Source organism: Chroicocephalus ridibundus, chromosome 8 (assembly GCF_963924245.1).
Source record: "Chroicocephalus ridibundus chromosome 8, bChrRid1.1, whole genome shotgun sequence".
Taxonomy (NCBI): domain Eukaryota; kingdom Metazoa; phylum Chordata; class Aves; order Charadriiformes; family Laridae; genus Chroicocephalus; species Chroicocephalus ridibundus.
Genome location: NC_086291.1, coordinates 48,381,789 through 48,404,567, shown reverse-complemented (window position 1 = coordinate 48,404,567; position 22,779 = coordinate 48,381,789). Strand labels below are relative to the sequence as shown.

Genomic DNA, 22,779 nt, shown 5'->3' with positions numbered 1-22,779 from the left:
AAAGGAGATTAAGCATTCCTATCTCGGCCACAGCAGCACAGCCGACTTCTGAGAGTAAACAAAAATAAGACTCAGACCAAGCCCAGGTTTCACCCCCAGTGCATGCTGCAAGATAAACCCCGGCTTGCAGGTGCTGTTTTAACAATGGGTTTTAACCTTTTCACGTACCCGAGCACCACTGCAATCGTCACCACTCTATGCCTTCCACGCTTGCTGGACTGATGACCTTTTTCTCTCCTCCCAGTAAACAATCTTTTTTCCTGGGACTGCTGTACTTCCTCCTTACTCCCACGTTACGGAAGCTCTTCCAACACCCAGCCCACCCTACGGTCCCAGGCGTCTCCCTCGCGCTCCAGGTTCTGCGCAACAGAACCAGCCATATTACAGAAAACCACGCATTAAAAAGTTTTACTCTGGTTCATTATTTCTCCATGGCCACGTCTGCACCAGTAGTACCAGACCTACCGATTAGCTTGCTCATTTGCTGCGTTACGTGAAAATCAATTTGGCAGCATCCCTACCCCTCTGCTCTGTGGCTGCCATCCTTAGTTTTCATTATATATTGGTACCGCTAGAAATTCCAAAGTTGCAGTCACATTTTTTCCTTTCTGTTTCTGCAAGGTCACTGACCACACAGAGGTTCCACCACAACTACCGACTGCACTGAAAGTATCAACAGTTCCAACAGCCAACTAACGAGTTCGAGCCGTTCTACACACTCCATTTCCTTAGCTACAGAAATTCAAGTTTTAAAGTATTTCATACCCCAGTGAATTTATTTTAAAAAGCACAGCTCTGATGTTTTCATAAAATTTCAACTAGTTTCAGTAACAATGAAACTTCTAAATCCACATTTTTTTTTCCACTTTTTTTACACATAAAAGTTTGCTCACACATTAATAACATGGAAGGGAAAGTGAGGCAGATGACTTTCAGTGTGACAATATAGATATGGGGGAAACTTTTTGGCAACCTAATGCTCTAATTAGTTCTAATTGCTGCAAGTTACTTTTCTTGACTCATTAGGTTTGATTTCTAGTTTGCTCAGGACTATAACCCATCAGCCACATCAAAACACAGAAGTTTCATATACTCAGTGTGTTATAAGAACATTAGCCTCGGGAGAGCAAGCCTTCCAGAAACAGAAAATAGGCTCATTTGTAAACAAGGACAAGTCCGGAGAAAAATGAACTCTGAACGTATCTTCCTTTACTTGGCCAGAGAAAGAGCACCTGTTTTACCCTTCCCTTCCATAACAAATACAACTGTAAGTTATTCCACGTCCTGCGCAGTGCGGCTCCCTCAGCTCAACACCCAGTTCCGTGGAAATATTTAGTGTCGCTGGAAGTCGACCTGCCTCTTCAGTTTGTGGCCCTTAAACACCACATCTACTTCTAAAGAGCCTGTGAAGGACAACTAACGGGAGCCAAACTCTGCCGGTAAACTTAAACCCGCTGTACCAAACCTTCCTTCAGCGCGCAGTGACACCGCCCGGCGGGGGAGCGCCATTCCCTCACGGAACGGAAGGTACCCGGCATCCACACCACATCGTGGCCAAGCCACGCCAAAGGCCGGGTGCCCCGCAGGAGCCTCCTTGCTGCTAAGGGGAATAACCCCACGGCGGGGCGCGGGGCCCCGCGGCCGTCGCGTTTCTCCACAGCCGCCCAGAGCCCAGCGCTCCGGCTCCCCCCGAGGTTCCTTCCCCTCAGGCGAGCGGCCCCGAGCCCCGCAGGGAGCAGCCCCAGCGGCGAGGCTTCCCCGGCCCCGCCTGGGCTGGGGAGCTTCCCTCGCGGGCAGGCCCGGGCGCCCCCCGAGCCGCCGCCGCCGCCTCAGTGCGGCGGCCCCCGGCTGTGAGGGGAGCCGGGGATGATGGCCGCCCTCACGCAGCCGCGGGAACCTGCAGCCCCCTTGGAGCCCGTTACCCGGCCTCGCCCACCCCCAGCACCGCCTGAGGGGCCGGCGGGAGCGCGGTCCCCTCCCGGCACGGGGCCAGGCAGCTCCCAGCCACCCCGCCCGCAGCCTCACCAGGGAAAGGCAGCCATCTTGCCGCCCCGTCACATGACACCGCGGCCAGGCAGCGCCTTCCGCCGCCATTTCCCGCCCCGCCCCGCGGCGGGAAGCGCCGCGCCTCAGGCGGGCGGCGGGGAACGGGGCGGTGCGGACCCGCCAGGACGGGCTGCGGGGGCGCCTCTGCGGGCCTGGCGCAGGGGTCTCGTGTGAAATACACAGAACGGGGCATGGACAGGGCAAAAGACCCTTCCTGCGAGTATCAGTGAGCTGTGAGGTGTCGCACCACAGGGTTTGCCTGTTCCTGATTTTACATCAAGTGATCTTTCAGCCCAGAAAAAGAGAAATGCAGTTCTTTTTAAAGATTTAAAGTTTATTGTGCAGTATGTCGTAAGTAAAAAGCAAGACCAATGAAAATGAAATAAAGTACAAAAATAAATACACTTTTATAATGATATTACAGTTCCACACAAAATAAAAAGACAAAATTAAATATGTATAAATACAAAACATCAAGTACAAAAACAAATTGGCACTTACCAAGAAAAAGGCCTCGTGGAAGTTTAAAAAAAAAAAAAGCCTCATGCTATGATGTTTTATTACACGTATTGGAAGCATGCTTAAAGAGGTTTAGATGTGAAACCCGAAAAGAAGGTGAGCATTCATTTATACCAACACTTCAGCTAAACCTATTTTTACATCAATATTGCCTATGCTAATAATCACAGCACATAAAACATCTTTTAAAACCCATCAATCTTTAGCACTGTTGTACCAACGGCACATTTTGTCACCTGTGACAGCGGTTACTCCTGTCACTGGAACTTTTCCCCCACTTGAGAGGTTTTCCACCCTGAAGGAAAGCTGGGAACCGGAACAGCCTCGACGCCTGCTGGGCGAGTGGGAAGCTCACCTGGGGCATTGTCTGTATTATGTCTGAAATTTTAAAGCACCATCCTATTTGCATGCAGGAGGCAGGTCCCCCACTGGTGTAAACTCCTAAATTTACACTATTAAGTGAGCCATCCCCCAAGCTTTCAAATAAACGCCACAGTAAAGAGCGTAATTCTTAAAAGTGTTTAGGCAGCATTTTTGCCATTTGCCAAGTACGCAATTTGGGTAACTTACTGTTACCCAGTAACAGTAAAAATAAAAACATCTGTTTTTAACAATGTCACTAGCTGCAGAGGGCAGACGGGGTGGTAGATAAAAGCCACAACTAGTGCCACAAGCAATGCCACTGCCCGCAGAGATACTCTCTTCATCCCACCATTAATGTTCCTCTTTCATGCTGACTATTTAACACAACAAAATTTTTGGTCAGTCTTTTTTTGTTTTTTTTCCCTTATATCCATGTCAACATGTTACAAGCTTTCCAAAGTGAGGGTGTTGTACTGTACCGATACTGGAAACATCACAAAATATAACCTATTTCACATTCCGGTAGTCAGTTCTCTGCTACTACTGATGCAGAGCAAAAGAGTAAGGACTGCAAAGACTTACAGAGCCTGCCTTTTCTCTATCGGACTCTGAACGTAACATCATGTGTCAAGTTCTTTAAAAGACGTTACAAAATTCTGCTCCCCTCAAGTTGAAGGATAATACCCATCAGATGTAGGAAGAGCAAGGTAAATTATGATCTTTTAATGTTAGATTTTTATGAATATGAGAGTGTGTTTGTTGGGATTTGGTAGGGTTCCCCCTCCAAAAATCATGATTTCAGTACAATGGCGCCTCCTAGATCACGGTAGAAGAGAAACTGCTCAGAAAAATTGCAATTGTCATCAACAAAACATAAAATATCTGAATTACTATTATGGACAATCGTTTTTAAGTCTGAAATGGTAAAACAATTAAAATCTTGCCTTCCGAAATTTTTGTAGAGCATGCACTTCTCTTTATCTTGCCCAAAAGTAGTTTCCATAAGAAAATACAGTAGACAGCAAGGAAAAAAATAATCCTAGGACTCTTTCAGCACAGTGATTTCATCTACCATGTGTATAAATGTGCAGTTTCAGTACAGTCAATTGAAAATACGTCTGTCTGCCCACCAGTTAATCCAGATCCGTGTCTGTCCAACTCAGCAGAAATGCAAAACATTTAAGTCATTAGTATTTAAATTGAAGTAAATCTCATTCATATAGAAAGTACATTCAAAAAGGCTGGTGACAAATTCAGGTGTAAGAATTCAGTTTTGTTTGAATTAAGTTCTTGTTTTTTCTTATTTAACTGCTTTAACTTTATATCATGAAACTGAAAATATATACACACAACTAATTTATGGTGGCAATCATACACAGAAATTGCAATTTTAAGTAATGCAAAAAGCGTATGTCAGACACAAGAATTAATAAGTCACAAAATAACTTAATGTTGCCCTCTGGTGGTCTTTAAATAAACAAGATTATGAATCTTATGTGTACACAGTAGTATGAATATATAATAAGCTTTAACATGCAATTTTTCCACAACTATTAGAGCTTCCCAGGCCAGATTGTATTAATGTGTCATTGTCTGGAAATGACAAAGTATGTTTATAATTTCTAAATATACATAAAGAAGATGAAATATTTGAATCAGTGCTGAGAATGCCATCATTAAAAAATAGTCATTTTATCCCAGTGAATGCTGTCTTCTTAAATTGTCACAACATTTGGCTTCTTTCTTTGGGTTCTTCCTGCATATGCTCCTAAAAATGAAGTAGAAACATTGCCATTTTACAATTAGTAGTACTGTTTTTTTTGTAAAAGGGTTATCCAACAGAAATAGCTGAAAAAGTTTAGGACAATTTTTTTTTAAAGCAGCATTATATATTCAGTGGCTACTTTTAAAACAACATTTTTCATAATATTACACCCAAAATGCCTTACTACCTATAGGTTTGAAAGTAATGACATTTTATAGCGTTTCCTTCCTCAGTAACTATTCCGTCTTCTCTTCTGCTACGCTACATCTACAACTGCAATTCACAAGTTTTTAAAAGATAAGTCATATCACCAAGACAGAGATTAAATGACTGATAAATTTAACTATGCCATGTACTACTTTTAAACAAACTATCAATTAAAAAAATATTATACAAGTCTAATATTTAAAATAACTTTTTCCTTTACCCCAGCTGCCACATTAATAAACCCAGAGGCAGCCATAGGTTTCCACGTGTCTATATACATAGCCAGAATTAAATGTGGGGTATGAATATGGTCATCAGGCTGAGCCCTTATGAATGGAAAGCCGCCAAAGTATAAAAATAATAATAAATAAATAAATAAATCTCTCCACATGGAACAAATATATACACACATATATATATTTAGAAAGCCATATTGTACTATGCATAGCACAAGTATCTTCCAGTAACACGAATTTAGCACTGCAGGCTGCTAAAAAGTAGCACAACTCGGCATTTGTTAGGTTCAGGCAGGTATGGAGAGTGTCCAGCAACGTGAGCAAACATGTACACAAAGCAGTGAAAAGCATACCACGTGGTGCGGAGCAGTGGAAATGGAGGACAGCCACGGAAGAGAAATAATTACCAGGCAATTAAATGAACGTGACAAAGTAAGTGCCAGTCCTTTTCAGGATCTTCAGTCACTCTTTGTCAGAGTTGCAGTGGTTACTTACAGGTGCCTGAGCGCCACATTCAGCACAGTGCAAAGCAGCTTTGGAAATGCCCCCAGAGGCCTTACCGCGGCAGGATCCCTCCCCTCTGCACACTGCTTCCCACTACACAAAAAGGCATTCTCGCTGGCACAACACTCTCCAATGCTGCGCTCTTCGGCTCACCTGCCATCTCATAGGACAAACAACCAAGCTGACAGGCATGAGGCTTTATTAGTGATTTAACACCACCTCTCAACCCTCCTCCAGTCCACTCCAAGTTATATAGAAGTCCCACATACAGAATAGACCATATAGGGAGGTGGAAAATACCCCAGTAATCTAGGCTAAGGAATTGAAGAAGCCAAGCTTAATTGAAAAGAGTTACAGTCCTTCCAAATACAATTATCACCCAACCATTTCCAGTGGCCATGGGAGCAATTACATGAGGCCTCTCTCCTGTGACATAGGACTGACCTGCTACTCACACACAGCAGGTCTGACCCTCCCTGAAGCGCTGGCTGGACGCCAACACACAGCACACGCCATCTCACATGGGAAATCTGCTCCTGCTCAGCCTGGACTGAGCAGGAAACGGGACGTGGGAAAGACCAGGCCTGGCCAAGTGCTGCTGCCACCCAGATACTCTGTGTGCCTCATGCCACATATTTCTTTTCCACAACACTTACTCAGACTGGGCAGAAACAAAGGAAATTAACAGGTCTAGTTGCAGCATTAGCCTGATCTCAACCACCTTCTTTCTGATGCAATCAGACCGCATTAAACGCCCTGCCTGGCATGGCTTGCAGGCTATTGACTGAGCATCTCTGTCCTGTTTAAAATAATAAACCAAGAATCAACAAATAAGACTCTTTACAGATTTATTAGTTTACACTTTTCCCTTTAACACAGAACTCTGGATTGAAGGAGTACAAACCAACAAAAACTAAATTTAGGATCACCAGTTGATTCCTAAAACAAATGCCCTCTTGACGGAAAAAGGCAACAATCAATCAGAGTGCTATTAAAGCTACAAAGCACTTTGCAGTTTAAAACAACAATCAGAAGAATTTAAAAAAAAGAAAGTAGTAAGCAGTTGGATGAGTATGTTATTGTTTTCTTCTGAGGATATGTCTCATGTCTATTTTGAATGCATGAGTGACATTATATACAAATAGTTGCATTCTACTAACCCTCCTTCCCTTTTGCCCCTCTAATAAGCACAATTTAATTGGGAGTCAGGGATGAATCAAGACAAGAAATTAAATAGAAATATTATGGGTTAGAAGTACAGCAGACTGACATAGTTGCAGATATAAATAAAACTCTGTATTGCCTAGGCTAAACCACTGCTACAAGTCTTTATTTTCTGAAATGCAAACTTCTACTAAAATAAAAGCAGCACGTGCATTTGTTTGGCTTTTTACATTTTCTTTTCAAATTGACTTGAGATTAGAGTTTCTATGTCTATGGTCTTTCACAGACAGAATTTGTTGCCTCAGTACAGATGATTTTCAACGATCTCTCTTGAAAAGACACTTTATTACTTCAAAAAACAGGTTTAAAAAGAAACTAACAAAAAACCCGCCAACATTCAACATACTGCCAAACCTTTCACTATTCATATTTTACCTATATATAAACAAAACCCTGTTCTATTTAAATGTGTTCAACTTAATGTATTTTCATTATCGAAAAATTATGCAGATTATTTCTTTCATGCCAAATGTTCCCCATCTAATAATTTCAGAATGCACTTCTATTCATTTAGTATTAATAGTCTAAGCTATTTATCAAGGATCATACGGAAGTACTGGTATTATGCCATGGGAACACATGTGATGTCCAAACACTAAGTGAGGTTCTGTGCAACCGGAACTGGGCAGCACACAATTGGTTAGACATATCTCATCTGCTTTAAGTTCCAAGAAGGCCACTGTCAAAGGCATTAAATGGCTTTCCAGATATTCAATAAGTAGCAATAAAGAAAGGCAAAGAGAAATTTAGAGAATATCCCAAAGGATTCTTTTCATTGCCAAGTATCAACTGTCATGACTTAGATTAATTACGACTAAGATAAACTCAGGGACTTACTTAGAGCAGCACACACTGCCAACACAGAAGTGCAAGAGAGAATGCTTTAATTGGATGTCTGATGCCAGACGCAAAGGTAAAACACACTGTAGACCACTACAAACTGAGCATAAATTACATGCGATTGGGGATGGCATCCAAATCTCAACTCATTGCTAAAGACACTGACACCACCCTTATGCTACTACTTTCTTCTACAGCCTCTGTAATACTGTAACTGGTAGAGGTCCTTCCTGTCTTTTCGATAGGCTTCGTATTGATGACAAGTTACACGTGTGTACAGAACTAAGAATCAAATGACATTAAGATTCTAATCCAAGTCTATTTTGACTTCTCAAACAGTTACAGTGAATGTATCTGGCAAACTTTTTTTATGACTGGGCATCTGGTGAGTGAAAGCAAGTGAGCTGTGCAGTACATTCTATACACTACGTTTATAGAATTTGGAAGTGGATGGTTGAGTTACGAGAGCACGTTTGTTTAAAGAGAGAGGTTAGATTTAAGACATAGCAAAGCAGGTGCACGAGAAAAGGAAAACAATATATCCCCCACTTACTTTTTCTAGATACTAGTAACTTATTTACTATAAGATCCAAGCACCAATTTTCTACACACCTGAAACAGCCTTGTTAGACACTCTGCTCTCTGGGGCCTTCTTTCTATTTTGCTGAACCCCCTTCATTGAGGTCTTAGGGGTTCTAATTAAATATAAAAGAGTTAATAAGTCACTTGCATCAAAGTTGAAAGGCTGTATCCAAAAATATAAAGACACTATCAAACTGCATTTGGCATGAAAACATTTTTTACAGTGTCCCACAGAGACTCCTCCTGAGTACATGTACAATTTCTATTGGCATTATTATGGCTTAAGTAGATACATTAAATAGGAGAACATCTCCCCGTGAACAGATTTTTAAAACTCTATTTAAGAAATTTATTCAGTTCAGATACTGTGGCATTACAGTCAACATTTAAAAATATACATATTTCATTAAGTGGAAGCAAAGCTTCATGGAATGAATGTTACAAATAGAAATGTTGGAACAAAGTGAAAATGGAGACAATACGCAAGAGGATGAGAACACTAAATATTTTCTTGCAGTATAAGGTAAAACAAACCTTCATCACTCTCTCAAAATACTGTGAGAAGTAATTATTTTTACTTTGAACAACACTTGCAGTAGTATGTGTAAATATTATTCAGAAATTGCTGTGCTCTTGCACTTCACGTATACTTTCATCTTTAGGCTATAAACATGCTGTGCCCTTACCCTTGTCTGCAGAGCAGTCTATGAAGTGGGGCATTCTGTCCTTGATTTGGTTGAAGTACGCTGTTAGAATACAAACTTTTATTAGCGTTTTTTCTCTCCTCTAAAAAAACAAAAAAAAACCAAACCAAAACAAACCATTCACAAGGAATACCAAATTCTGCATTATGTTTCACATAACAAATTTCAGGAATGCTAACAGGTTCTGCAATGCAGATGCTGCATAGGCAAAAGTGAAAAAGTGACGGGAATTAAAATTCCAGAATAGGATTACTAGTTCTGCTATTTAAAACAAAGAAACCAAAAAGCACACAGATAAAACTCACTCAACAGTGCCTTGCGTTCCTAGTCATTAATAAGGACATACTGAAAATAAAGGACTGAATCGCTTAAGTCATTGAAGATTGAGGTGTATTAGTAGACAGCACGTCTTCAAAGCTTCTGGGTAAGCATGGGATAAAAATTGTTTAGGGATGACAAGTATCTGACTTTTTATACTAGAAAGAGGTGCAGACCTCATAAGAGGAGGACTGCTGTCTTCCTGAACAGCAAGTATTGAACACAGAAATTTCGGTGATCTAAGCAAACAATCACATAATCCAGAAGCAAGAACTGTTCCTCGCAACAGAAAGCCACTTGTTTTCTGACAGCTTTCTAAAGATAAGATTATCAATAATTACATTGCAAAGTAAAGGGTATTAAGAAAAGTAGTCATGTTAAACTGAAGCTTAAGAGATACTAATGCTGTATCTCAGAGAAAGAACTTGAACCTGAACAGAGATTTAAAGCCATAAATAAATAATTTCCGAAGATAAAATTTCAGAATTGACTCTGAAGAAAATAAACCTTTTCTAACTTCTAATGAGCTAATAATCCCCTTTCACAGACGATGTTAAATCAGATTTCATTACTGTCTGTCATAATAGCACCAGGAATTGAGCTGACTGATGGCAAACCAGCAACACAGATCAAAGAATCTATCATTATAAGACAGTTCTTTAAAAGCATCCTAATACAAGCAATCTTTACTCACCGGCTTTCAGGAGTTTTTTGTTTTATGATTATTTTTTTACTTGGCATTCCCATTTCTGAGGCCCTAGAAAAACAAAAGTATTGAAACATATTTAAATTACAAAATCATCATCTAGGTCTTGAAGAGAAACAGTAAAAGAAATCCTACAACAGGATCCACATCTACATGCAATACTGCCAGAGCAGTGCTACATACAGATTATCACCTTTCACTCATAAGCAAGTGTAACACAACCATTCAGTTTGCTGCGTTGCAGGATCATGCCTGCTATCATCCCCCAAAAAAACTTTGCCAGAGATACTCTACCAAGAACATCTCTTGCTAGGCACTTTAGAAAGACTGATAAAAGAATTTGGAGCACTTTTTACAATTTACAAAATCAGCCATAAACAAAGTGCACGAGGATCATTTTCTTCACCACTGAAATACAGCATAAATGTACAACTTACAAGCAAGAAGTATTTTAAAAGTAAGAGTAGACTACTATTAGTAAATCACCACACACCTGAAGACTTTTTAAATTAATTCTTCCTAGGGGAGATACTAGTTTGCAAAGAAGCTGTTACTCCAAAAACCTCTTTTCACTATTTCCAGTGCCTCCTACCCATCCTCTTGCACTCCGACCCCCCACCACCACCACCACCACCACAAAGGGAGAACAGCACATACTTCATGTACTTTTTCCTGTCCAGGGATTTCTGTGTAGCTGTTGAAAGCGTCACTCTCTCTCTTGGGCTCTTTACTTTATCCTAAAAAAGGCAAAAGAACCAACAGTAACACTAGTTATTGCTCTTATTGAGCTTAATCCCACTGGACTGCCCCTACTTAAAAAACAAACCAACCCAACAAACAAAACCAACGGTGTTTTCAGTACTGATAAATTCAAAGGTTTTTTTATTTTTTTTTTAAATTTAAGGATCTTCCGCATATTATCATATTTTAAATATTTGTGTGCCATAATAAATTCTTATTTAAAGTATGAACTTTTTGTTATTACTTTCACCATGTTTTTCATTCTCTTTTTTATACATCTACACTTTAAAAGTTTCAACATATTAATGTACTGCAGAGACCTCTTTTTTTATTTGACGAAAGTCACCTTCAGAAGCATAATTAAATGACAATTTAGATTTAAAAAAACTTTTTACCAGGTGAGGGAGAATCTCTTAAAAGTAAAATGATTCAGTACTTAAAGTCTTCAAACAGTTTACATTCTCTTGACTATAACACACCATTTGCCTGAGCATCTTCTCTTTACGAACTTCACGATCATGACGCAGAATATTCATTCTTTCTGATGCTTCTATCGTAAAAAAGATGTCATGGATGTCATATAGAGCAGCTCGCAGCTGGAAAGAATAATTAAAATTTTAATAAAATACTCAGTCAAGTTAACATTCCCATGGTTTTGATCATCAAGCTCTTGCTTTCAATCTAAACATAACACTTGAAAAGATAATTTTGAAATTTCAATGCATCAGCACAAAAACGCAATCTTCTCTTCACAGTCATAATTTAAACCTTTTCCTTTAAACAAAGTCACTGTGAAGGTTTTATGTATTTATATTACAAAGCAGAATAGCTAGGAGCCAAGAAAAACAAAGGTTTAAATTGTGTCACCTGAGCCATTACTCTTTCATGAAGGGACGCATCTTGTGCTGAAACATTTCCTCTTTTTAATGGTGCTTCAGACTGAAAATTTTTTATGAACTCCACAGTATCCTGGGGAAGACAGGAAAATAAGATTAAGCACCAGGCATAATCCTTCACAACAAAGGAATCATTACAAACTGTACACGTAGGATGTACAGTCTTTGTTTGACCTGGACCTTAAGATACTAAGCAATGCAACACTCAAACGTGTTCATGTGACAGACATTCCCAAATTAGTCTGAAAGCAGAAAATGCACTATTTCACCTGTCAATTGAAGATATGAGCAAAAAAAAACAGGAGAAGCTGCACAGTAAAATAACACTGATCTTACTTTTACAGTTTGCTTAAGATGTTTCAGTTTTTCTGTCTGCAGGAGTCTACGAGTGAGAAACCCCTTTGCCACAGCAGTGATCTTATCAAACTTCATTTGTATCTCTGGACTGAAAACCTTAAAAAGAAAAGAACAGTCTTTTAAACATTCAATTAAAAAAAGCAAGAATTATGAATTAATTCTTAAATAACATCAATCACGTGACAAAAGCTTTCAAGTAAGACAAAAGCTGTTGATAAAGTTTTGTCTAGGACAGAAGTACCCACCATAATAATAACTTAGCAGAAGCAATATATTGTTATGATTATTTTGTATATATGAACAACAAGAAAAACATCCTATACAGTTCTCTTGTGTAATCAAAGTTGATATAGGAAGGGATACTAAACTTTTCTGTGAGATTTATTACTGCACAGCTATTGTAAAACTACAAGTGTCTTGCAAAAACTAGAGGGCTTTTAAAGTTATAAATAAACCTTTTTTTTCCCTTACCTGAGTCCACCTAGTTTTGATCCTGTTACTCGGCCTAGATACTGAGGTTTTTATAACTCCACTACCTGACGGTCCCCAGAGAAAGAATGAAGTTTCACTTGTTGAAGCAAAGGTATTAGGTGTCGTAGTATGAGCAAAACCTGCATGTAAATCAGAATGTACAGTTCAACACGCGGACTTTGTCCATAAAGTAACGACTATATGTGTGTATGTACATATATACAGAGATACATACACAAACACACAAATGCAGATAAAAATCAAGCACATATATAAACTTGAACTCTGGTTGCAGTCAGGAAGGCTTTTTGGGCTTAAGAACAAAGCAGCTCCCAGTGCTGTTCTTATTCACAAAGCATCTCAAAGAAAATGTTTTTAAAGTGTTTAATGTTGCTATCATGGATCCTAAAGATGAATAAGGAATAATTCAGCAATTTTACTCTCAAATTAAAAGTTCCTTTGCTGTTTGACTATTAGAATACCCAGTTTCCATCTGTGGTAAGTGGGCGTTAATACAATCAAGAAACAGAACTCATCTCAGAGGTAGTAGCTTTGTTTACAAGGTCAATTATAGGCAAGAAGAAATCTGAGTATTTCCAATTAATTTCTTAGCAAAATTTGCTAAACAGAAGACAAAACAAAACATTTCATAATGTTCTGGAACAGGTGAGAGGCAGTCCATCAGCTACAGCTGTACTTCCTTGCAATCAGGACCCCTTGGCAGAGCCCTCCTAATCCTCCTACACAAACTGTGCAGCTACCTGGCATGAGGATGAACCTTCTGTGACACGATGCAAATCCACCTCCTCGTCCTTGATCAAATGACTTTACTCAGCTTGTTTTCCTCAAACATGCTCTATAACAATTATACACAAATGTAATATATGCAACAGTAAAAGGACGGCTGAAACTGCGCTAAATGTCAGCTAGACAAAGATGCAACACAGAATGTTTTACACATGCTGTCAACAGCTGAAGGCAGCAGCTGCCCACATCTCCTGACCAACAAGCACCCTACAATAGGAACCCTGCATTTATCAATGCGGTGGGGCAGCTGGTCCAGTCAAGCACTGTAGAACAAAGTATATCACAACATTTAATCTATATTCTACCCTCTCATTTTTACCAATGCTGGTAGAGTTTGCATTATGGACTGTCTCCAGCTGAGACTGCACACTTTCCAGGAAGCCACTTTCGCTTTTTTTCCTCCACTCCAACTCCATCCTGCTGTTAATATTCACTTTGGAAATTTCTATTTCTGTTGTAGCGACCTTCTTTCCTTTCAACTTTCTCTCCTGCTCTTCCAGTTCCTACAAAAGAAAGAATCATCTATAAGACTATTTTTCTAACCCTGCAAAGCAGTAGTATATACACTTTAAAATCAACTGCTTCCTGACAAACTGCAGTACAACACACACATCCTTAGCTTAGAATTTTTCCTCTTTTTACCTTACCTTCTGCAATTTCTCCTGTTCTCTCTCTTGTTCAGCTATCAGAATCGACAGTTGTTGTGCATGCTGTTCTTCAAGTCTCTTCCTCATTTCTTCAAAGGCCAACATTTTAGTTTTTAAAATATCTTCTGAGAAGATACATTACAAAGAATCAAGTATTAAATAATTTCTATGTGATCTTTGCCACAGACATACATGCTTTTAACAGCAGTAATTTGCATCGTGAGTAAGAAAGTACAACGTATCTTTGATATCGGGTTTCCAGTATGTATTGCAAAGAACCTTGATATCAAGTTTCCATTAAGTACTGCTAAGAACCTCATCAGTTACTACAGTCTTTCAGAATATTTGCATGTTGATATCTGTGGGATAAGCACATGAATGGGACAGCAGTAACACCAACTGAGCCTGTATTAAAATAAGGACACAAAAATCTAGTTCCAAGAATAACATACTTACACTTGCTTGAGCGAATTAAAATCATTTATGCCACTTCAGCTTGATTTGGTAGAGACACATAGAGATGTAACAGTCTTCAATTCGAAGAAAATACCTATATAGTGATTTGCAACCTATTAAAAGGTATTTTCTTTACTTTTACACAGGCTATCTTTTCTTTTAGTAGTCTTATTTAGACCTCATGGAATAAGACATATTTTTCTGAGTAAAACTAAATTCCAATTTCTACTTTCAAATGGGAAATTAATATTTGTGCTGTCAAATAATACCCTTGAGAATACATACAGAATTCACAAAACTGATACACAATGTTTTTGATAATGTTTCCTCATAATTTTTTTAATCAAGTATTTGTTACAAATAACTGTTTTAAGACTTTTGACTCCAAGGGACTCCTAAGACAGCAATTACACCATTCTGTAACAGTTAAAAAACGTCTGAAGTAGCAAGCTGAATTTCAGAATTTGTCATTAATTAAAAATTAGAGAAATAATGAGGTTACTGAAAAAAAGATAATTTACACGCAATAAAATGTTAGCCTTTTGATATATACACATACTTAGAAACACCAATGACTAACGATCATTGGGTTTTTTTTTCCTGAAAGATTTATAAACTGAGAAGTTTAAGAAAAAACATCAACTACAGGAAATCTTTTACCTTTTGCAATACTATCAGGGGCTGTATTCTTGGTAATGTAAACTGATCCCACAGGATATTTCTGTTCTTGTAACCACTGCTTCTCTTGTTCTTCCATTCCAACTGTTAGAACACAGGGAGTGTTTTCTTTTTGGCAGTTCTCAGTGTCCAGATCAAGTCTACGTTTTACCTTTTCAAAATTATTTTCTAGAAACTGCTCATTTGCTGGGGAAATACTCGGAGTGTCCATCTGCTTTTGCATACTCTTGCTCTGCATTAGTAGGGGGGATGGGTTTTCTACATCGTAAGATTTATTGAGTTCTATTGGAGAATTACATTTAGTATTTTCTAGCAAACTAGATGGTTTGGTTTCATTCACAGTGAGGACCTTCTGCGTTACTGTAGACTGACTGATGGCAAATGGCTCATTCAATTTTGGAGCTACAATATTAGTGCTAGTCTCTACTTTATATGGCCCTCTGCTGTCCGTCACTACCTGTCTTTCCACTGTAGCCGACAATGTTCCTTTGCTTTCGAAGAGCCCAAAGGAATGGCGATTTGGTTTGCCAACCCTCAGCCCATCACAGGGGCCTGAAGAATTCCTGTTGATTCCAGGAGCTCTGCTAGGGCAAACCATAGTGAAGTCCACCATGAACTTTGGTGCTGATTCAGACACATTATTTTTATCAGCAATATCTTGCATGATTAAATCCATCGCTCTACCCTTGCCTTTAGGACTTAACTCATAAGCATTCACAGGGTTATTTATAACAATGTGCCCCATTGATAAAGGTCTCGGGCGCCTTCGGTGCATTTTAGGGCTCATGCTTGGCTCTGGGCTCGGCAATTTGGCATAAGAGCCCGTGAGGCTCCTGACAATGCTACTGTCACGATCAAACATAGAAGTCTTTTTAAATTCTTCGTCCGAATCTGAATCCACGAATGGGGGTGTTCCAACTCTCATTGGTATGTCCACTTTAGAAAAACTGGATAAAGTTGACATACTTGTGTTACTTGTATGAGTAGAGGCACCTTGGAGAAGGGTATTTGATTTATTAAGACTGGGTTTATCAAGCGTCAGAGTGGTGCAACTTCTGCCTATGAGCTTTACTCTTTCTTTCACAGAGTCCGTTGTTTTAACGCCGTCATTTTCTTTATCTGAATGACTTTCACTCATACTTCTCTTTGAATTATTTTTTGAGCTACGCTTTGTCTGCTCTTTCTCTATACATTCCCTAGATTTCTTCATCAGGTTCTGAAGACTCATGACATATGGATCTTGGACTTCCTCATCGGATGGTGGCACTCCTAGTCCCTCTTGCTTTTGCAAAGCATGCGACGCAAGCTTATCATGCATGTTGTCAGGAGATTCAGCCCTTGGACAAGGTATGTCTTTTGAGAAGTGACTCTCAGTTTGCTTTGAAAAGACATTTTCTTCTGCTGCTTTAACTACTTCTGCCACATTTGGTGTCACCTGCCCTGCAGTGTCTGCTGGCATAAGTTCTGGTGTCTTTTTAAGCTCCGTGGAACCATGCCTTTCAGGAGAACATGCCACATTGACATCTGACAGAGCTGTGAATTCAGTTGAAGCTTTTGAATCTGAATCAGGGAAAGTATTTTCAGCCTCCTGTGCATTCACATAACTCATGCTAGGTTCTTTCCTGATCTGCAAATAAAAATTGAAAAAAAATCATACATTTTCAATTAAATCTCCTCAGATTCTAAAATTTCTGCAAGCTTCACCTGAATTTAAGAAGAAGAATGCTACCACCTTAAAACCAATAAAAATTTTCAGTTCAACTGTTACTGATTTCCTACAAATTACTTACGATACAGAGCTCTTCACAATAAGAGGTTATTGGAATTAAAATATACATTTGAATAATGGTCCACTCAGCATTTTTACTGATACCAAGTATATGAATGCAAAGATGCTCTTTTCTTCATAAGGCAATCTGGATATATTCAAATAATTTTATGGCTTCAAATTATCTTGCAAGATTCCTCTTAAAATATGAAAACATGTTTATATCAAATAGGAAATGTAATTGAAAAATTTCAGAATGAAATATAGACTAACCTCTAGACAACCAAGAACAAATCAACAAAATGCCTAATAAAAAAGTGGAACTATAAAATAATTTGTTCATTTCTTTACTAATCCAGAGACAATTAAATATAAGTTTTCAGTTGTCAAGTAACTGGAAAACCAACTTCATTTAAGCGAGAATTAAATGCTACTTCTAGCCAGCATTTGTTTAAAAGGATTTTCACACTAAAATTATCCTACAGGTTATCATATGTGTTGCAACTCAATTATCAAGGGAACACCTTTGGGGGAAAAAAAAAAAAAAAGCTACCTTATTTTTGTATTGAATATATATGTTCCTGGTCTACTCTTCAAATCCCAAGCCAGATGACTGTTGCCATGTACACTCCAGTAAACGATGCAAACAAGTAGGTTTTGTTTGCCACCTTAGTAACTCAACAAATTCAGCATTAATGGTACTTGTTTAAGCAACAGGTTAATGTAAAGACTGTATTACAACTGTTTCAAAGACAAATAGTCCTGCTTGATTAGATGTATTTAATATTCTTTTCAATTTAAACCTCTACTAAATTCATCATTGAAGCTGCAAAGAAAACAAAATAGTTGCAGTAAAATTATAAAGCACACAACAGAATTACGAATTGTTGCAAAGGTAATTTTAATTCTGTAATTGTAAGGTTGAAAATAGATTATTTTCTGATTAAACTACAAGCCTGCAAATAAAGCAAACTCTAACACTGCTGGTTTTGTTCCATTTGCTTTTTACAATCTAGCTGTTTCAAACACAGTTACAAAAGCAACAGTCAGTCATCTGGTGTGGTCCGTTTTTCACATATACCAAAACAAGCAGTGAAAAGCAAGTCCCGTGCATTACAATGAACGTAGATATTATCACTAAATAGTCAATTATCAGGTAATGTAGCATGAAATACTAGCAAATGCTAGTTCTGCAGAGTTAACTGCTATTAATTTCATGTTTATACTGGTGAATACTTAAACCCCAGCACTTTCTCAAGAAGTCTATAAGCAGAGGTTTTCTGTAAAGCTGTAAGAAGGCTTTGGACTAACACTACCTGAACATTTTCCAGAATCTCCTGGACACGATTCAATAAAGCTCTTTTTCGGGAGTTCTGTCTCCAGGCCTCTAGATCCAGTGCTTTCTGTTTATACTGCTGTATTTCCTTTTTCTTTTCAAGGCTAAGCTGCAAAACAGAGTGTAAGAAACATGGTTTATATCACTAAATGCAAATTTCAATACAGAATTCCAGAAATAAATTTGAAACAAAAAACGAAAACAAAATAATAGATGAACAACAATCACCTGAGACTTTTGTGCACATTTTAAATGCCAGTTTCTTTTTAACCAATTATACTTTTTTTTTAATGGAAGACGCACAAAATGCCTTCTTGGCACACATGCAAATGAACGTGAATTTAGAAGATCATTTATAAAAAATCTGCATGAACATTACATGCTACAGTACCAACTTCAAATGACACAGCACTCAGACCGCAGGACAGGTCTTTCCCAGTCCTCTATGGAGATGGGAGGTTTGGGCATCCTGTAGAGCTCTCTGTGACCTATCTTCCTACCCATACTCAAACTATTAAGCTTTCTTGATCCAGAGGTGAATTTCACAACATGACAGAAATGCATGCAAGCAGCCTTCTGGATCCTTTCAGAAATCAGAGTCTGAAAATCTTCCAAGTTAGTACTTTAGAATATGTAGTTTGGATAAAAGTCAAAACTAGATCTACAAAACTACTTCTACAAGAAATGGTTTCACAAAGTTCTACAAAATTAAGTAGTCTCAAGTCAAATTATGCATTTATTCTATGAAACCTTAAAATATCAGCCCACTTGGAAATTAAAAATATTACAGTATATCATTTAGTCTCCAACGTATCATGATTTTTGGAGATCGTGGTTAAGAGTCTCTCCATTCAAACCTCCCACCACTGAAACAAGGAAGTCAGCTGCACTGTTGCACAAACTACCCACAGTCTTCTGCTTGGCTCTGTTTGCATTAAGCATAGAATGACTTAACATAATTGATGAGCCTGTGAAATACATTAGAGGAATCTGTAAACACATGCAAAAAAGAGAATTACTTAAAAGCTTTTTAACTATCTCAGTATATCCTATTTGCACTTTTTTTTTTTTTGGACACTTTTAAACAAACTCACTTCAATATTTGGAATGTCAATATGATTTTACATGATGTTAAGCCCAGCAATAACATTAATCTATTTAATATCACAAACATTTTTACTCCCCTTGTAAGAAGGATAAGAAGATAACAGGTTTCAAGAAATGGAAGCAAATGTAGTCAATGTCAAAAAAAGTGTACTTTACCCCTTTACTTAGTAAAATTAAGGCTAGGAATAATTAGAATACACAAAGCAGTAGGCCAGATGATACCTCAAACTGTACCTTCAGTAGAATCATTACGTGTGGACATCAAAGCTAGTGCCAATAGCACAGTTAGCACACCAGGGAGGAAACAAAAAGAAAAAGAAAAAGGAAAAAGAAAAAAAAAAAAAGCCTTACCAGAGGGGAAAGCACAGGAACTCCATGGAATTGAATGAGGGAGGTATTTTTGTGCTGAACAGTGAAAGAGGTTTCTTTTTTTATTGCCTCTTCTTGGATTCTGGAAAGATGCTTCCTACAGAATATTTCATAGTCCTCCATCTTCATGTTAACTAAGCTGCAAAGAGTAATAACATTACTCTTCTATGTAGTTCCAAGACCATGAAGGGAAAACAGCACAACTAATTCTGTATCACTATATTCTGGGAAGCAAATTATACATCAGAAAACTCAATTAAGTTTCTCTTCTTCCTATCATTAACAAAAGCTGCAAAGCTGTTATTTTTTTCCCATGTAAAAACAGAATTTGCATAAGCAAAAAAAGATGATCACAGGTACACTGAGATGAAAGCAAGCATTGAGATAATAAAGATTTACAAAACAAGACACGCTACAGATAATCTTGACAACTTCCATCAAACATTAAGCCTTTAAGGTCTCCAACAACTATCAGATAGATCCTATCAACTCTAAAAAAACCCCAATAAATATAATTGCAGCCAAATTAAAAAAAATTAAAAGAATTAAGATGGTATTAAAAGAAGACCAGCCTTTATATTTAGGGCAATGAGAGGAATTTATGTCTCACTCCCATGAGCCTCCTCCTCCATACAACCCTGTATGAATAGCCGCCAACGCTTCCACCAAAAAACCAAATTGCAGCCTCGTTTCCTTAAAAGAGCCTCCATATTTCACGCTGCCCGTGCCTACCGGAGTAAAAACAGAGCAAAGCACCACCTGCCAAGGCCTGACAACGCTTTTGTTCCCCTCGCACACCCCCTTCGGCCGATTACTGCCTTCTTCCCGCCCGCTCCGAGCGCACGGAGCCCCCTTGACCGCCCCGGCAGGAGCCCAGCTGCCGGGCCCGGGGGGCAGCCTCGCCTCGCCCCTCCCCTCCCTTCGGCCACCCAGCCCCACACTTGCTCCACACCGGCTCCCAGGAGGCGGCACCGGCGGGCCGGGCCCCGCGGCCCTCCCCGCACCACGGCCGCTGTCCCCCCGCGGGACTCGGCCCGGCACAGGGCCCTCCCCCGCGAGGCCCCGCCGCTCCCGGCGAACCGCTCGGTACCTGCGCGGAGCCCGGAGCCCCAGCCCGGCCGCTCCCGGCCACCCTGCACGGCGCTGCCCCACCGCCTCCAGGCAACGGCCCGGCGCCGCCGCCCGCAACACTACCGGCCCCGGCGCCCACCGCGGTTCCGCTCCGCCTTCCGCGGGGCGGGCCGCCGGCCGGGCACCGCCTTCTCTTGGGCCGAGAATTTGGGGACAAAACCCTCTTGATTTTGTTTCGAAAGGATGTGAGCTAGATCTACAAACCCCTTCACATAACCCAGCCCCGCTGGACACGTCTGTGATCTTTGGGGGAGCTCGCAGACAAAGGCAGCTCCAATTTCCAGAGGTTCGAGGTGGGGTTGATGGCCATCCTGCTACTCTAGGACTCCAAGACAGGTTCCCCTGTGGGCACGGGTGAAGCCTATTCTGCTTCATCACATTACGTACCATGTGGCTGTGCAGCCCTTGGATAGTCAGGGCCAGAAATGCGCTGGCAGCAGGTATCGGTTTCGCTGGATGCGCTGTGATGAGAAAGATAAACGTGAGAACTTGCTAAGGCGGTCTGCGAGGATAATACAGCTGTGGCACCCCAGACATCCCATCCCTCCGCAGGGAGGCAGCTGATACCCACCCACGGGGCAGGGCAGGCAGAAAATACACACTTGTTTGCCAGCACTCGGCCCAGGGAAAATGAATTTAAATTTATGGAAACATCTAGTTCCCAGGGAGCATTTGGAGATGTTAAAGCTGTCGCTCTTGTTTCAAAAAACAACTCCTTCATCTGTTACGTCTTCAACTTGTTAAACATTATTGAGGGTTTATTTAAATCTTCATCTTAAGTCTTAACAAATGCTGCTGTGTATCAAAAAAATTTTAAATACACAAGACATTTAATTACACATTCCATTATTCGTTATGTGTCTGCATATATATGTTTGATTTTTCTTCAGATACACATAACAGAAGCACTAAACCATAGACAGAAAAAAATATATAAGATGCTCAGAACCAGCTAGGACAATATGTGACATATATTTATCTCAGCTATTTAAAAAAAAAAATTAAATCCAGTTGAGAAGATTTCCTGTTACACCTCTGGCTGGCAAGAGTTCCTCACTGCAGAGTCAGTTCCTTCCCATTGAGAACACAAAAAAAAACCCCAAAAAAGTCAAAAAACTCATTTATGTTAAGACAAACTATTTCCTCTGCTTCGCTGTTCTTTTTCTAGACTAAACAAGCCCAGTTTCTTCAGCCTTCACTGGTTTCCCTGTCTTGTTGCTCTTTCCTCTGGATTCTTTCCAGTTGCTTATGCTTTTTCTCACACATAGTGGTAACAGCGGATGGCCCTCCCCACCAGAACCTTCTCATAGAATTGTTTTGCTTGGAAAAGGCCTTAAGATCATCAAGTCCAACCTTTAACCCAGCATTGCCAAGTCCACCACTAAACCGTGTCCCTCAGCACCACAGCTACAGGTCTTTTGAATACCTCCAGGGACGGCAACTCCACCGCTTCCCTGTGCAGCCTGTTCCAACGCTTGACAACCCTTTCGGTGAAGAAATTTTTCCTTATATCCAATATGAACCTCCCCTGGTGCAACTTGAGGCCATGGGTGGGAGCTGTGGGCCCTGGCACAGCTCAGCTCTCCTCACAGGATCAGGCCTCGGCTTTAGTTCATGAGCAGGCATAAATGGATAGCTAGCTATATAATATACACAATATATAACATTGTATACAGAAATAAAATAATTAACTGGTAAATAACTAATATTAATATTATATTTTAAATTAGTTAGCTGGCATAGTTGGGAACCCCTCCAACACACTTTCCAGACAAGCAAGTCTTCAGTGACTCTGTGCAGCGGTACCTTCCCTTCAACTAACTCCATTTATTTTTTACCTGCACCGTTTATTTACCTGCGATAATCCATGTTTTCTGGCAGCGCCCCTCCCACCTTCACCTGAGGGGCTTTCCCCGCCCCGGGACGTGCCGGCCCCGCCCCTCGGCGCGCGCCGGAGGGCGGTGCCGAGCGGGGATTGGCTGGCTGTGACGGCGGCCACGC

The 22,779-nt window shown here is 39.9% G+C and overlaps 2 protein-coding genes across 4 annotated transcripts in view; both read right to left on the bottom strand.

Annotated features, from left to right (window-relative positions):
• Positions 1-2,129, bottom strand: part of VPS35L (VPS35 endosomal protein sorting factor like) — a 54,790-nt gene extending 52,661 nt beyond the window's left edge. The window contains exon 1 of the mRNA XM_063344215.1: positions 2,026-2,129. Within this exon, the coding sequence (XP_063200285.1) occupies positions 2,026-2,042 (17 nt within the window). The 5' untranslated portion in view covers positions 2,043-2,129. The remainder of the gene's footprint in view (positions 1-2,025) is intronic.
• A 276-nt stretch (positions 2,130-2,405) lies between these two features.
• On the bottom strand, positions 2,406-22,727 carry CCP110 (centriolar coiled-coil protein 110). Of its 3 annotated transcripts, XM_063344176.1 has the most exons (16): positions 22,634-22,727; positions 21,166-21,239; positions 19,630-19,786; positions 18,152-18,280; positions 15,050-16,694; positions 13,934-14,058; positions 13,606-13,789; positions 12,480-12,619; positions 11,988-12,104; positions 11,623-11,724; positions 11,235-11,351; positions 10,672-10,751; positions 10,003-10,065; positions 8,973-9,032; positions 8,317-8,399; positions 2,406-4,696 (listed from the first exon to the last, which is right to left on the bottom strand). In XM_063344176.1, the coding sequence occupies exons 3-16, from the start codon at positions 19,774-19,776 to the stop codon at positions 4,644-4,646; spliced, it is 3,045 nt and encodes a 1,014-aa protein (XP_063200246.1). In that variant the 5' UTR covers positions 19,777-19,786; positions 21,166-21,239; positions 22,634-22,727; the 3' UTR covers positions 2,406-4,643. The 3 variants fall into 3 exon arrangements, with proteins under 3 accessions (XP_063200246.1, XP_063200247.1, XP_063200248.1); XM_063344177.1 differs by lacking the exons at positions 21,166-21,239; positions 22,634-22,727 and adding an exon at positions 20,738-20,868; XM_063344178.1 differs by lacking the exon at positions 8,317-8,399 and having other exon boundaries at positions 2,407-4,696.
• Positions 22,728-22,779: the final 52 nt, after the last annotated feature.

Coding starts and splice junctions, on each gene's coding strand:
- CCP110 (XM_063344176.1), bottom strand. CDS start 19,776: ATGAAGATGGAGGACTATGAAATATTCTGTAGGAAGCATCTTTCCAGA. Junction 13,790..13,933: donor AACAGGAGAAATTGCAGAAG/GTAAGGTAAAAA, acceptor TTTCTTTTGTAG/GAACTGGAAGAGCAGGAGAG. Junction 8,400..8,972: donor AGACTGCTCTGCAGACAAGG/GTAAGGGCACAG, acceptor ATATTTAATTAG/AACCCCTAAGACCTCAATGA.